At 45.4% G+C, this 16,430-nt stretch overlaps 1 protein-coding gene across 1 annotated transcript in view; it reads right to left on the bottom strand.

The window, feature by feature from the left end:
* Positions 1–16,430, bottom strand: part of LOC128834281 (collagen alpha-1(IX) chain-like) — a 50,344-nt gene that overhangs the window by 15,068 nt on the left and 18,846 nt on the right. Inside the window, exons 5-14 of the mRNA XM_054022889.1 lie at positions 14,963–15,040; positions 14,165–14,257; positions 14,023–14,076; positions 12,326–12,379; positions 12,183–12,236; positions 11,629–11,682; positions 11,392–11,445; positions 10,513–10,557; positions 9,311–9,364; positions 6,678–6,731 (exon numbers count right to left, since the gene is read on the bottom strand). Of these exons, the coding sequence (XP_053878864.1) occupies positions 6,678–6,731; positions 9,311–9,364; positions 10,513–10,557; positions 11,392–11,445; positions 11,629–11,682; positions 12,183–12,236; positions 12,326–12,379; positions 14,023–14,076; positions 14,165–14,257; positions 14,963–15,040 (594 nt within the window). The remainder of the gene's footprint in view (positions 1–6,677; positions 6,732–9,310; positions 9,365–10,512; positions 10,558–11,391; positions 11,446–11,628; positions 11,683–12,182; positions 12,237–12,325; positions 12,380–14,022; positions 14,077–14,164; positions 14,258–14,962; positions 15,041–16,430) is intronic.

The following is a 16,430-nucleotide window of genomic DNA, read 5'->3' as shown; positions in this document are numbered from 1 at the left end:
CCACATGACATCATCATACACAGAAAAAGAGTGTCCTCTTCCCTATTTGTTTCCCTTTCAGTACACAGTATATCTCGCTGGTTAACAACATGTTCTCCATGTGATAAATGTACTTGCCACTCTCTATACCCTTCAGCCTCCAAGATCATGCCACAAACATCAAAAATTCTTCCAGATCCTCATCTAACATATGATGCTTGTCCAGGATAGAATGCATGAAGTCTTGCACAGATGCGCTTGTTAAAACTCATATATTTCCTAGTCCCATCAGTTGGCTCTGAGGGGTGGGATGAAACTTTTCCATCAGCAGAGGCAACTTGTTCCTCATAGGTTGGCTGAAGAGCCAATAGATAAGGGTTTCTCCAGTACATTCATGAAGTGTACACCCAATATCATATAAGCTAAGACTCAATGCAATAGAAAGGGATGTATCTAGACTTTCCTCCAGTATGCAAGCTACACATTTCTTCAGAGTCCCATGCAGTCTCTCCACTATCCCATTTCCTTGGGGATGGTACACAGCAGGTTTATAATGTACTTTAACAATATTCCTCAGAAAACCTTCAAACCATCTTGATACAAAAGGCGTCCCATTATCTGAAACAAGGCTCTCTGGCAGGCCAAACATCACATATAAAATGATGAGGCAAGAAATGAGCTCCTTTCACGTGTCTTGTGAAATTATGAATGCAAATAGATAAAGTGAGTAATAATCTATAACAGTGTACAGAGTATAGCCATGGGAACTGCGCCCAGGTCCCAATTGCATGCATCAGTCTAAGTCACTACAGGCTTCCTTGGATCAAAATAAGCATGGGATTGGATCCCAAAGAGGACTTCAAAACCCTGCTTTGTCTCTTTAGTCCAAACCAACTGGCCACAAACTAAAATGTGGCAAAGCATGGCAACCTCTATATTGAGCTAGACCAAGGAATGAACATAAAGTGCTACTATCAGTGGGTGATGGTAGCAAAGCAACAGCATGGAGCCATTCAGATGTTGGTTTCATACCATCGACAGACAGAATTCCCTACAAACTATACAGCATCTTTTGTTAAACTGCACTTGGCTGAATTCAAGGCCTGGTCTACACTATGAGTTTAGGTTGAATGTAGCAGTGTTAAATCGAATTAACCCTGCACCCATCCACACAACCAAGCCATTTACTTCGACATAAAGGGTTCTTAAAATCGATTTCTGTACTCCTCTCTGACGAGGGGAGTAGCACTGAAATCGACATTGCTGGTTCGAATTAGGATTAGTATGGACGAAATTCAATGGTATTGGCCTCCGGGAGCTATCCCACAGTGCACCACTGTGACCGCTCTGGAAAGCAATTTGAACTTGGATGCACTGGCCAGGTAGACAGGAAAAGCCCCGCGAACTTTCAATTTCATTTCCTGGTGCCCAGTGTGGAGAGCACAGGTGACCACGCAGAGCTCATGAGCACAGGTAACCATGCAGTCCAAGAATCGAAAAAGAGCACCAGCATGGACCGTATGGGAGGTACTGGATCTGATCGCTAAATGGGGAGAGGATTCCGTGCTAGCAGAACTATGTTCCAAAAGATGAAATGCCAAAACATTTGAAAAAAATCTCCAAGGGCATGATGGAGAGAGGCCACAATAGGGACTCATATCAGTGCCGTGTGAAGGTTAAGGAGCTCAGACGAGCATATCAGAAAACCAAAGAAGCAAACGGAAGGTCCAGGTGAGAGCCGCAGACATGCCGCTTCTACGCTGAGCTGCATGCAATTGTAGGGGGGGCCACCACCACTACTCCACCCCTGACCGTGGATTCCGAGGAGGAGGTACTCTCAGCCATGCCTGAGGATTCTGTGGACGGGGAAGATGAGGAAGAGGAGGATGAGGACGAGCTTGTGGAGAGCACACAGCACTCCGTTCTCCCCAACAGCCAGGATCTTTTTCTCAGCCTGACTGAAGTACCCTCCCAACCCTCCCAAGGCGGAATCCCAGACCATGAACCCATGGAAAGGACCTCAGGTGAGTGTACCATTGTAAATATAAAACATAGTTTAAAAGCAAGCATTTTTTAATGATTAATTTGCCCTGAGGACTTGAGATGCATTCAAGGCCAGTACGGCTACTGGAAAAGTCTGTTAACATGTCTGGGGATGGAGCAGAAATCCTCCAGGGACATCTCCATGACGCTCTCCTGGAGGTACTCCGAAAGCCTTTGCAGAAGGTTTCTGGGCAGTGCAGCCTTATTCCGTCCTCCATGGTAGGACATTTGACCATGCCATGCTAGTAGCAAGTAATCTGGTATCATTGCATGACAAAGCCTGGCAGCGTATGGTCCCGGTGTTTGCTGGCATTCAAGCAACATCCGTTCTTTATCTCGCTGTGTTATCCTCAGGAGAGTGATATCGTTCATGGTAACCTCGTTGAAATATGGGAATTTAATTAAGGGTCAGAGGTGGCCATTTGGTTTCTGTTGGGATCTTCCCTGATACCAGCCACCCGGTGTGGGGAGGCGTAAAGCGATCATCCCAGAGAATTGGATGGGTGGTGGTGGGGTTTAGTTTGGTTTCTGCTACAGCACGTTAACAGGAAAACCGCAGCACTCAACAGGCTTTGCTTGGTATGGGAAAGGAGGGTGCTGCTGTAATGAAGGTTGCAGAAGCCGAAAGACAATGGCTTACCATGACTGCATGCAAGCCGAATTCCGTTTCCCGGCCCTGAATCTGTGATCTCTAACACCAAAGCCGCAGGCACTCAATATAAGATGCAAAATGTGACCTTGTACCGAAATCACGTGCTATGTAATGTGAATGTGAATGTAGTGTTGTTCACCGTGAAAGAGTATAAGCATTGTTCTGTAAAATGTATCTTTTAAAATACTTCTTTCCCTTTTTTCCCTCCCTCCCGCAGCTGCAAATTTTTCAAGCCTCCCTCCTCTGTCCGGAAGAGCACACAGCACTATCTATCTCAGATAAGGCGGTGAAAAAAACGCACGCAAGACTAAATGTTCTCGGAAATCATGCAATCGACCCACAATGAAAGAGCTCATCTGAATGAGTGGAAGGACACAGTATCAAAGTACAGGAAAGATGCCAGTGAACGTGAGGACAGGCGGGACCACCGTGAAGAGAGGAGGGACGCTCGAGATGAGCGGTGGTGGCAGGAAGATCAGAGGTGATGGCAGGAAGATCAGAGGAGGCAAGATGCAAAGCTGGGGCTACTGCGGGATCAAACGGACATGCTTCGGCGTCTGGTGGAGCTTCAGGAACGGCAACAGGATCACAGAGTGCTGCTGCAGCCCCTGTATAACCGTTCTCCCCCCTCCCCAAGTTCCATAGCCTCCTCACCCAGACATATAAGAACACAGGGAGGGAGGCTCCGTGCACCCTGCCACTCCACCCCAGTGGACAGCCCAAGCAAAAGGCTGTCATTACTTTGAACTTTTGAAGTGGCCTTTTCCTTCCCTCCTTCTCTCCTCCCAAACCCCACCCGGGCTACCTTGTCAGTTCTGTCCCTCTTTTTATAATCAATTAATAAATAATACATTATTTTTAAATGATAGTGACTTTATTTCCTTTGAAAGCAAGCTGTGATCGAAGGGGGAGGGTGGGTTGCTTACAGAGAATGAGTCAATCAAGGGGGCGGGTTTTCATCAAGGAGAAACAAACAGAACTTTCACACCGTAGCCTGGCCAGTCATGAAACTGTTTTTCAAAACTTCTCTGATGCGCAGTGCTTCCTGGTGTACTCTTCTAATTGCCCTGGTGCCTGGCTGCGTGTAATCAGCGGCCAGGCAATTTGCCTCAACCTCCCATCCCGCCATAAAGGTCTCCCCCTTACTGTCACAGAGATTGTGGAGCACGCAGCAAGCAGCAATAACAATGGGAATATTGGTTTCGCTGAGGTCTGAGTGAGTCAGAAAGTGCACCAGCGACCCTTTAAACGTCCAAAAGCACATTCTTCCACCATTCTGCACTTGCTCAGCCTGTAGTTGAACAGCTCCTGACTACTGTCCAGGCTGCCTGTGTATGGCTTCATGAGCCATGGCATTAAGGGGTAGGCTGGGTCCCCAAGGATAACTATAGGCATTTCAATATCCCCAACGGTTATTTTCTGGTCTGGGAAATAAATCCCTTGCTGCAGCCGTTTAAACAGATTAGTGTTCCTGAAGACGTGAACATCATGAACCCTTCCCGGCCAACCCACGTTGATGTTGGTGAAACGTCCCTTGTGATCCACCAGTGCTTGCAGCACCATTGAAAAGTACCCCTTGCGGTTTATGTACTGGCTGCCCTGGTGCTCCGATGCCAAGATAGGGAATCCTATTGCAGCAAAGCCATCTACTATGACTTGCATATTTCCCAGAGTCACTACCTTTGGTAGCAGCAGCTCAATGATTGCTTTGGCTACTTGCATCACAGCAGCCCCCACAGTAGATTTGCCCACTCCAAATTGATTCCTGACTGACCGGTAGCTGTCTGGCGTTGCAAGCTTCCACAGGGCTATTGCCACTCGCTTCTCAACTGAGAGGGTTGCTCTCATCTTGGTATTCTGGTGCTTCAGGGCAGGGGAAAGCACGTCACAAAGTTCCATGAAAGTGCCCTTACGCATGAGAAAGTTACGCAGCCACTGGGAATCGTCCCAGACCTGCAACACTATGCGGTCCCACCAGTCTGTGCTTGTTTCCCAGAATCGGCATTCTACAGCTATAACCTGCCCCATTAACAGCATGATTTCCAAAGCGCCGGGGCCCGCAGTTTGAGAGAATTCTGTGTCCATGTCCTCCTCACTCTTGTTGCCATGCTGCCATAGCCACCTCCTCCTCACCTGGTTTTTCATGTCCTGTTTCAGCATAAACTGCACAATAATGTGTGAGGTGTTTACAATGGTCATGACTGCTGTCTTGAGTTGAGTGGGCTCCATGCTTGCCGTGGTATGGTGTCTGCACAGTTCACCCAGGAAAAGAGGTGCGAAACGGTTGTCTGCCATTGCTTTCATGGAGGGAGGGGTGAGGCTGTACCCAGAACCACCAGTGACAATGTTTTTTGCCCCATCAGGCATTGGGATCTCAACCCAGAATTCCAATGGGCGGGGGAGACTGCGGGAGCTATGGGATAGCTATGGGATAGCTACCCACAGTGCAACGCTCCGGAAGTCAACGCTAGCCTTGGTACATGGACGCACACCGCCAAATTAATGTGCTTAGTGTGGCCGCATGCACTTGACTTTATACAATCGGTTGCCAAAAATCAAATTCTGTAAATTCGGAGTAATCCCGTAGTGTAGACATACCCCAACTGTATGCCAATTTGTTGGAGTTGGTCTAGCTGGTCCAGAATAGCATTATGCTCAGGAAGGGTCTTAGCAAAGATGAGAATGTCATCCTGGATATTATCGAAGAGCTAAGAGATCACTCTCAGAAAAACCCCAGGAGCAGAAACTACACTAAAAGGTAGCCATTGATAGTAGTACCTCCCAAATCGTGTACTGAAAGTCAATAAAAGCTGTGAACTTTCAAGCCACAGGTATTTGCCAATAAATGGATCGGTAATCCAACTCAGAGAAAGTCTAGGATCTACTTACTTGGCATATCACCCCTTTGAAGGTTGGCAATTGAAACTGCTCATGTTTCGTATATTTATTAACTGCTCTAAAATCTGTGCACATTCAAATGTTGCCATTCTTCCTTTATATGATAACTGTGGGTGAGCTCCAATCCAAATGTCAGGTATGTAACAGCAGGGCCTGGGTAACTCTACACACCCAACGCTATGTACATGCACAGAAACAGACACTGGAATACTGAGTTCAGGGAGCAGGAACCAGGAAACAAACAGAAACAGGAAGCAGGAGGCAATAAGCAGGGATGCATCATACACACACCAGTCGTTACACAGCCTAAGGGGCGGGACTAAGGAGGGTCAGGTGATAGACTAATGGAATGAGAGTGAGGTCAGTCAAAAGTTGAAAGCACAAGGAGTGAGCAGGCAGGTGCTCAGGCTGGCAGGCTTCTGTGATAGGTCCTGCAAGGAAAAGGGTCATCCAGGGGAACCAGCCTGGGGCTCTATACCAGGTCCAGGAAGGACATGAGGCACTGAGCCCAGAAGGTGAGGGACTTTTCTATTTGGTGGGACTTTTTAGTTTTGACTCTTGCTACCCCAGAAGAGGTTATGTTTGTTGTGACTTGGCTGGAGAGCTAAGCCACATCTCCAGCACAGACTAGTGTGCAAAGAGCCAGGGAGACCCACCTGGGGGAGGGAAACTGAGGCACAGCACTGTGTTTGGCCAACAGGGAGCACTACTGAGCAGCCATGTCCCTATGACAGTCCCTTGTTCTTCTTTTGTGAATTTTATATGATTCTTTTATGTGTGGAGAGTGAGGTCACCATCTATTCAGTTCTGCCAATATCAATGCTAATGAGTGCTAATCGTGATAATGGTTCTCGTGATATTACTGTCTAGTGGGAACTGGACTAAGAGCATTTTGTTTTAGAGACCAGTCAATTAACGTCAGATGGAAACAACTTGTGAGACTAATCACTAGCAGCTTGGGATGCATTTGAACTGGTGACCTAGCAGTAAAAGACTCCATTTCCCATTTACCAATCCGCTAAACCATATGGTCCCTCTCTCTTTAGTAGTCTAGCTTTAGATACAGTAGAGTTGCTAGTTCTTGTAAAGAAGAAACATAGCTTACTGGAGCTCCTTTTGGTCCGGGTGGACCAAAATCCCCTGGAACACCAACGAGACCCTGCAATTAACAAACACAAATACCTGCATTGTGTAAAAAGAGGTACTTCATGAACAACTAACTTCTACTATGAATTATCAGTGTAACTGTAACCTGTATAAAATCACCACGTACAAATAAGATACATTACTGTCCACTAGGAGCACAAAGTCAATCTTACACCTGAATATTGAAGATAATGGAGTCTTGGAAGGCACCTGTAGCCTGTAAGCATTATAAGAATAATGGAAAATATTTTGGTTCCACTGGAACATTCGTTGTAATAATTTGTGTGGTGTTTATCTAAAAGTAATAAAAGAAGTGTGAAGAACATGGGAGATATCTGTATTATTTTTTATGAATATTGTATACACATTTTTCTATTTGATTGACTATCATGATGTCTGCCACAGGGGGGACAAATAATTAACTTAGGCTATGTCTACACTACATCATTTACAGCGGCACCAATGCAACTGTAGGGCTTCTGGTGAAGATGCTATAAGCAGACAGAGAGAGCTTTCCTGTTGGCTTAATAACTCCACCTCTGTGAGAAGCGATAGCTATGTCATTGGCACTTACGTCAGTATAACTTACATCACCTGGGGAGGTGACTTTTTCACACCCCTGAGCAATGTAAGTTATACCAAAGTAATTATAGCATAGACATAGTCTTAGTCCTCCTCTGCAGGATGGCAGACAATGGATACAGACAGCCCAATCGCTGATATTTAACCAAGCAATACAGGTATCAAGAACTGTAGTCCAAGGGGAGACTACTGGCCAAAGACTATTGACTTCCTAATGATCCACTGTAACAAAGTATTGGAGAATGGGAAGGGCAGTAAGAGACAAAGATGTTAAAATTTGCTATTAAAAACGTCTCTGCAGCAAGACCAGTTCCAAACCAGAGGACAAGATTGCATAGGAGAAAAAGGAGTGCAGAATAATCTTGGATGCCCTGGCTAAGACCCACTGAATAAGGAAGGGTCTTGTGTGCAGGTGTTTGTTGCTTTTCCCTAGATCTGTATATCTCTGTGCTGTGTCTAAGAGTAAAGTGTGTGTGTGATTTAGTAGTCCATATGTGTAGTGAAGTGGAGTGGCCTCCCACACACCCAGAGGGGGAGGAACCCCACACCGAGCCCTGGTGGGTGGAGCTAGGCCATGCTGAACCCTCCCACCAGAAGTCAGTGGGCGGGACAGGAAGTATAAAAGGTGGGGCTCCTGCTTGCTCCAGAGCTGGGAGACTGCTGCAGGCCCCTGGGGAGCTGAGGACTGGCCAGAGCCATATGCTGACCTGACCATGGAGTTACCAGGAGTAGGAGTCCTGATGATCTGGACAACCCTTTGCAGACCCAGGTACAACCCAAGGGGCAGTTAGGAAGTGGCCCAGGGGCAGCTGACTCAAGACTAGCTGCAGCACCATCTGAGTTTAGGTCAGCTTATTATGGTCAGAATCCCCGCTGACCCAGTGGCAAATCCTGCTGTCACTGTTAGGGTGCTGGGGTGGAGTGGGTGGGCCTTTGCCACCACCCCAACCCTGGGGTGACCATCTCCCCCTCTCTATGCCATGGAGCCAGTGTTTGTCGGTCATCCACCGAAGCTAGGATGCCTGAACCCCTTGCTGCTCGGCCCTGACCACAGCCTGAGCCCTAGACTCCTGTTGCCCCACCCTGACTGAGGGCCTGGGCTACTGAACTGCTATAGTTGCTCAACCCTGAACACAGGTCTGAGCTATAGACTCTTGCTGTGCCACTAAATCCCCATGACAGGCCACGCCCAGAGACTTAGTGAGGCAGACTGGCCTTCCCTGGACCTGGAAGGGGAGGAACCCTGCCGCTGAACCACTACACTGTTACTTGCTTTAACTGTCACAAAGTCCCTGGAGGGTGAAATACTAATCTAGAGCACCCACAAATTGTGGATCTTGTGAGTTGGGGGTCAGCACTGATCTTGGGGCACAGGGTAGCTGGACCACAGGGCCCCCATCCCGAGAAGCAATACCAGACTTGGAGACTGTACAACAGGAGTATGCCTCAAAGACCAGATATAGAAAAGAAGTGTTTGAATGCTACTGCAACTCAGTACGTTGAAAAGCCCATGAGATCCGGAGGTTTGGATCCAGTGCAGTAGTCTGGTGAGGTTAGCACAAGGGGGAGTTTAGCAGGAGTAAATAGGCAAAGCTCCATGACATTTACTTCACTAATTTAAAAAGAACAAACACTAAAGCTAATGAAAAAGTGTTAAATAATGTAGAAAAATACATAGTGACAGATTCTGAGCAGTGTTTGACATTCTCACAGATTGATCTTTATGGGAATAAATAGAGGCGATTCATGGAGTTTAAGATTAAATGAGACCCTTAGGATCATGTAGCCTGACCTCATGCTTAACATAGGCCATAGAATTTCACTCAGTGATTCCTGCATTGAGTCCATAACTTCTGGTTCAGCTACAGCATATCTTAGAAAGACCATCCTGATTTAAAGATTTCCACCACTTTCTTTAGTAAGTTGTTCCAATGCTAATTACCTTAAGTGTTAAAACTAACTAGTGGATTTAAGGAATTGTGTGTAAATATGTGCTTTAGTTAATATTACCCTAGGTCCTTCTTGGCCTGGTAAATCATCAGCCCCAGAGAAGCCTTCATTACCCTAGAAGCACAACAACAGACAAAAACAAAATTGAGTTCTCAACAGGTAAGATAATCACCTTATGGTGTATGTAGGTATGGAACAGTGATGCCTTTGTTTTCTGTATGCTGCACCTTAAAATTTCTAGACAGCTGCCATTTTCTTCCCAGAACAACTGCAAAGTCTATTATGCTGAAGGTTGCTAAGTGTCTGGTTTTCGACCAGAACGGCCGATCGAAAAGGGAGCCTGGCAGCTTCAGTCAGCACAATGTACTAGGCCAGCAAAAGTCCAGTCGGCGGCGCAGCAGGGCTAAGGCAGGCTCCCTGCCTGCCCTAGCTCTGCATGGCTCCCAGAAGCGGCCAGCATGTCTAGCTCCTAGGCACAGGAGTGGCCAGAGAGGCTCCATGCACTGCCCCCACTCCAAGCACCAGCTCCGCAGCTCCCATTGGCCGGGAACGGCAGAGCCAGGGCAGGCAGGGAGCCTGCCTTAGCCTCACTGTGCCATGGACTGGGAGCCACCTGAGATAAATTCCGTCCAGCTGGAGCCCACACCACGAACCCCCTCCCACACCCAAACTCCCTCCTGGAGCCTGCACCCCAAACCCCTCCTGCACCCCAAATCTGTGCCCCACCCTGAGCCCCCACCTGCAGCCCAGAGCTCACATGCCCAGCCACAGCCCGTGCCCCCTCCTGCACCCCAAACCTCTCATCCCTGGCTCTACCCCAGAGCCTGCACCCCCAGATGGGGAGCCCTCACTTCCTCCTGCACTCCAACTTCCTGCCCCAGCCCAGAGACAGTGAGTGAGGGTGGGGGAGAGCAAGTGACTGAGGGAGGGCAGATGGAGTGAGTGGGAGGAAGGGCCTCAGAGAAGGGGCGGGGCAGGAGCAGGGCAAGGGTGTTCAGTTTTGTGCAATTAGAAAGTTGGCAACCCTAATTACAGAGGAGACATTCTGTGCTACCTCATTAAGATTTTTACTTCTGTTCTTCCTAGGAAAACAATCCTAAATAAGTCATTTTAGGGTGAAGATATATAGTTTCTTTTTGTGTATTGATATCAGACACCTAAACAACATATTAACACATTCAAAATACTGTGTTCAATTCTAGGTATAGCAAGGTTGTTTTGCAGTGTGTATGTAATATTATTCTCTCTCTAAAGCATAGTACCTTCACTCCTTGGAATCCCATGATTTCAACAAGCCCTAGTTCTCCCTGAAATGTTAAAAAAATAACTACCGGTAATTCAGTCCTGGACACAAATATTTAATACACAAAACTTCTATTTCATGTAATATGACTATGTAAACCTCCAGCAGAAATCTAAAACAGAAACGCACTAAATAGTATCAGAAGGGTAGCCGTGTTAGTCTGGATCTGTCCACGAAGGCTTATGCTCCAATACATCTGTTAGTCTTAAAGGTGCCACAGGATTCTCTGTTTTTTACTAAATAGTAATGAGTTATCAAGGATCCCAATACACTTTACATAGAAATCTTTACATAGGAATCCCACGCCTATAATTGAAATACTATAGCACTTTATGTATTGTCTATGCAAGGATCACTCATTCACTACTGAAATGCAGCCACCCGTGGGGTGGAACATAGCAGCCCTTCTGGACCAACAACACAACACAGCAGTTTTTAGGAGGGGGGGATGAAAAAATGCCTTCAACTGAAATTACTAGGAAAATTTTAGTTATTCAGAGTGTAACAAGTGACCCAAGAATTTGGCAAAGACACTATGGGATCATTTAAAGAGCGCAAACAGTCAGAACTTCAGTGACAAAACTTATCAGCAGTTCATTACCCTGTAGAACATGCTGGAGAAATGGTTCAGTCTCCACTCAAAGAAAATAATGCCATCTACTGAGTCATCATCATCATCATTTTCGGCAGCTCCCTGTTTTTTCCATGAAGGTTTCCCATCCTAGTACTGACAAGGTCTGAGCTTGTTTCTCTTGCTTTTGAGCTCACAGCCATAGTGAAACTGATACAGCAGAGAAAATGGCAAGCTCAACTTGGGAGAGAGAAATTAAAAAACAACCTTTTCTCCTTTTGCCCCAGGCTCTCCTCTGTTTCCTGGTGTTCCAGATACCCCCTAAGAGAAAAATTAAATAGTTAGTACTAACAACTGCTTCCAAGTCATAAGAAATTTGCAATTATGACTACCACTGCAGTGCAGACATTGCCATAATGTGTCTTGCATTTCTGTGATACACTACAAGATGCACCACAGAGATGCTTCCATGAGGATTTAAAGCGTTTAGACACGTGTACTTACCTTGAAGCCCTCTGCTCCTGGTAATCCTTTGAGACCTAGAGGACCTTGATCACCCTTTGAAAGAAAAGAACACTATCAACCCAGAAAATACATTTGCACTAACTAGAACTGCAACAAGTCAGTTTATCTATCTATCTAGTTTGCTGCCAGATCAGTTTGATGATGATTTCCCTGTAAACCATATTGATTTTCTAGCATTTTCCAACAGATATTACTAATTCAAATCATATCCAAGTTATATGGACTAAAACCTGAGCTGCAGTAAATCACTGTAGCTCTACTGACTTTAATGAAGCTATGCCCTAAATTAGCTATGGCTCTAAATTATTTCTGATAGCAGATTCATGGTTAACATTTCATATTTACAGATGAAGTATTCTGTTTAATATTTTGGCAATGGCAACATGTTTCTGGGATACTTCAAATCACAAGTACATTGTTCATTTTCCCTTTTATATTTCACATAAAATACATGGCAAAAAAGTTAATAGGTTGCTTAGTTTCCTGTTTGATTCTGAACTTTGGCTTCATGCAGAATATAATGCAATACATACCCATTCACCATGTAACCCTCTCATTCCTTTTTCACCCTTAGTGCCCACTAAACCCTTAAAGGAAAATAAAATAAAATGTGATACAAACAAATGAAAAAAAAAATCAGATATTTTTATATACTTGAACAATAAGTCAGTCATACTTTTGGACCGGGCTCTCCAGTGTTTCCATAATTTCCCGGGTTACCACGGACTCCCTATTAACAAGAAAAACAGTTTCATTGTTTAGTTTTAAGTGAATATAGTGCTAGTGAGTGTCATTGGAAAGACTGCATTGGGGTCTGAAGTTCTTTTTATATCCACACAAGAGTCAATGCAAGTTTTCCCCTGCTGGCAATCAAGGTCTTTAAGCCAGTCTAAGGGCAGGGCTTCACTACAGGGGGGGTCAATTTAAGATACGCAAATTCAGCTATGCGACTAGCGTAGCTGAATTCAACCTATCGGAGCCGACTTACCCCGTTGTGAGGACAGCGGCAAAATTGACCTCCCCGTCGACAGCACTTACTCCCACCTCCGCTGGTGGAGTAAGAGCATCGATTCGGGGATCGATTGTCGCATCCCGACAAGACGCGATAATTCGATCCCTGAAAGATCAGTTTCTACCTGCCAGTTCAGGCGGGTAGTGTAGACCTAGCCCTAGAGACTGGAGACCTCTACACCCATTCTGCCCTTAGCTTCTCTACTGAATCTTGCAACACCATCTAATGGCAATTGTTATTGGGACTGAGTGAGCGACCTAGAAGAATTTCCAGTGTTAACTACACAGTTGGATTAAAGCATGAGGATATTGTCACATCACAGCCAAAAATGATACAATGCAAGTTCAACAGGGCTCACGCACTGGGGTAGGAGCTTGGGTGAAGGAAAGAAGCTGGTCAGATGACAAGAGAGCGCAGTCACTATCGATGATCTTTTTATTCTTTGGGACTGGCTCCTGAAGTGCCAGCTCTCATGAGGTGACATCATAAAGTGACACCAAGACTACTGAAATCAAACCTGTGATGTTTAGGTTTAACTTGACAAATTCAGACAGCTGACATGAAACTGAATATGTCTTTTTCCTGAATCATAAGAGGGACTTCTGCTCTTTAGGAATGAGACTAAAACTAATTTCCCATATGTGGGACTGTGTTAGAATTGCATGTTATCACTTTAAGAATGGGGTGGCATTCCTGGTCCTGCTTGCAGGCTAGGGGGCTCTGTAGTAAAGCATGAGCACAGAATCAGTAATGAAAGAGCCAGCTTAAAACAGGATGAGGTGAGCTGTGCCTTGCTGCCTTAGGGAGCAGCCTGTTTTCTCTCTGTGTGTTTTTGGGTTCTTGTTTGATATTATTCTGAATTCTAAGAAATAAAGTAGTGTTAGGTTGCAACCTTCCAGCAATAGTATTTATGTTTTTTATCTAACTTCTGTGAGTATTCTGAGAACACAAAACAATAGATCATGGATTCTCAACTCACAGGTCATGACCCCCAGCAATAGTGGGGGTCACGACTACCCTCTTTTTCTTTATGGCTAGATTAGAAAGGGGTCCTGAAACTGGTTTCTGTTGTAACATGGGATCACAGGATGGAAAGGTTTGAACCACAGACCACTGAACAAACTTTGGTTAAGGAAGCTGCAAAATCCTTTGGTCACGAGGTTTCAGCGGGAACCTGGACCAGAAAGGGAAGGAGCAGGTAGTTCATTGCCCCTCTGCTGAAGCTCCCTTTTGTCCACCATGTTCAGCAACGGTGAACATGTTTTCAAAGCCACCAGTCTTCGTTACTGAGCAATGCAGACTATACAATGAAGGCATGTTGTCTTATTTAATATTAAAGATAAAGCATAAATGGTAATTACCAGATTTCCAACACTGACAGACTTTCCTTGTTCTCCCTTCTCTCCTTTTTGCCCCTGGTGCAGGAGTAGAAAAAGGGGCATAATTTCTACACAAAAATTAAAAATGATCTTCACAAATAGAAAGTTGATTTTTAAATTATACCTTGGGCCCTGTTGTTCCTTGATCTCCTGGTCTCCCATGGGCACATTTACATACTCTGTTTCCAGTAAGATCCTGTTGAGCGCTTGCTCCGCACTGACAATGAAGATACATGTTTTTTATTTTTTGCATTGCAAAGAGTGAGTTGAAGGACATGACTGATTTGATGGCATGGGGAGCCGCCATCTCTGTTCTCCACAAACGGCATTAGAAAATGTTCCTGAATCATATAACAGAGCTGGCATTAGGCACACACATCAGGTGCATGGCTTTGGAGAGTTCTTGCTCTGTCAGCTTTCACATTAAGCAGAACTGAATTTAGTGGCCTGCTGGGAACCCCATATGTACCTTGAGAGGTACACGCTACAGGCCTAGTCTCACCAGTGATGGTGGAACTAGGGGTGCTGCCACACCCCTGGCTTGAAGTAGTAATAACAAACACCAAATACATGGTCTCCATCATCAGCATCCCCACTATAAAAATTGATCCAGCACCCCTGAAGCCCACTCTCAGCTACTAATGCCCTGCCCCATTTCCAGATGATGAAGCCCTTCTGAATCTGCATAATAATGACAACATCTTGAGCTCCATTCTATCCCTTCTTCAGTCCCTTAGCAAAAACCATCCTGATCCACCCAGCCAAACACTTCCCCTCCTCCCCATGTGACATGTGATTTGGGGAAGTTTCCCTGAGGCCCTGTATTCCTCATTTTGCACAGAACACTGCAAAACCTGTGCTCACTCTGTAGGTTAGTGATAAAGCAAAGGAGTTCATGAAAGAAAGCACATAGCCTACTCACAACATCCAACAGCTCACAGCAGCCTTCTGAGTAAGCTTTATCTGCATCACAGTGCATTTCAAGTTGTTGTAAATCCACCTGACACATACAATCATTGGATTAAACTAATGTGAGCAATAGCAAATGTGCTAAATAAACGGGCTAAGAAAACCCCTCAGTGCACACGCGCGCAAATTCACACACTCACACCTACTCATTTTGTGCTCCTCGTCACATAGACACATTTGCCTCCATCTGCATCAGCTACATACACTCAGTCTACACACACAGTTGCGGACATTGACCAATTGTTCCTCTCCACGCCCATTTTTTCCACCCCTCCAATGAATTCAATACAAATTCTGTATCTGGAGTAGCTGCAGAATCTGGCTCACATTAAAAGAGCAAATTCTGTCTCTGCTGCTTTTCTTTTTTTAAATTCTAAATTACTCAGTCTGATTTCCTTGAATAATGCAAAATTTCAAGTCAAATACTTGCTGCATGCTCTATTATCCACTAATAAAATGACAAAGGGTAAACAATTTTTAAAATCTTTTCTCACACTTCTGTGTTTGCTTGCATTCATAGCCTACAGAAATACTAAATCAAAATACAGTTGCCTCTAGCATAAAGCCTGTGCTAGGTCAGTAATTGCATTTGTTATTATATTTATATGTAGGAAGTATTTCACTGCTATTCTGAATGCTGATAGTAAAAATCTATATTGCACAAAATAGTCACAACAATTTTTAGAGTCACATGCTCACCATCAGAGGGAACTCTAGCTAAAGTAATAAAATATTGCTGTGTGCCACTTATAGGAAAAATATTGAATAGATAACTGTATGAAAATTTACTACTACTTTTCTGTTAATTAAAAGCCTGCTCCTGTACCTCTAAAATTAATGAGAGTTTTGTCATTGATTTCAGTGGGAGCAAGTGGAGAGAAAAAAGGAACCTGCTGGAGATATTAAATTTTAAGGGGCAGAGGGAATTTAAATGCAACAGATCCATTTGAAAGGTTCACAAACAAAAGGATATAAACTGTAGCTAAGGAAACTTCACCTTATGGGAGATTGCACAGAGGATAGTTAGTGTCTGGAATGGAATCCCACAGGCAGCACGATGAGCAATTATGAACAATTGCAATGCCCGGTTTACAATGGCTCCAGTGGCTCCATGGAGCTGGGCCCATGCTCAGAAGGGGCCCCGGCCTGTTCCGCTTGCACTGTGCCCTGAGACCCTGCTGGCTCCCCTTGCCCACCACTTGCTCCTCTCAGCCTGCCCGCCAGCTGGCCAAGGGCTCCTCTCCGCCCTCTGCCCCCACCTCCCTGGCCAGACCTCAGTGCACCTCTGGCTCTGGGTAGTCTCTGCTTCCTACCACCTGTGGGGCCCCACCTGTCTCCCTGAAACTGAGCTGCCTGGGACTGGTGCAGAAGCCTGGCCTGTCTCAGCCAGGTGTGTGTGTGGGGGAAGACAGTGTGAAGGG

This window comes from Malaclemys terrapin, chromosome 3 (assembly GCF_027887155.1).
Source record: "Malaclemys terrapin pileata isolate rMalTer1 chromosome 3, rMalTer1.hap1, whole genome shotgun sequence".
Classification (NCBI taxonomy): Eukaryota; Metazoa; Chordata; order Testudines; family Emydidae; genus Malaclemys; species Malaclemys terrapin.
The sequence above is the reverse complement of the archived record's forward strand: the minus strand, read 5'-3'. Positions and strand labels throughout refer to the sequence as shown.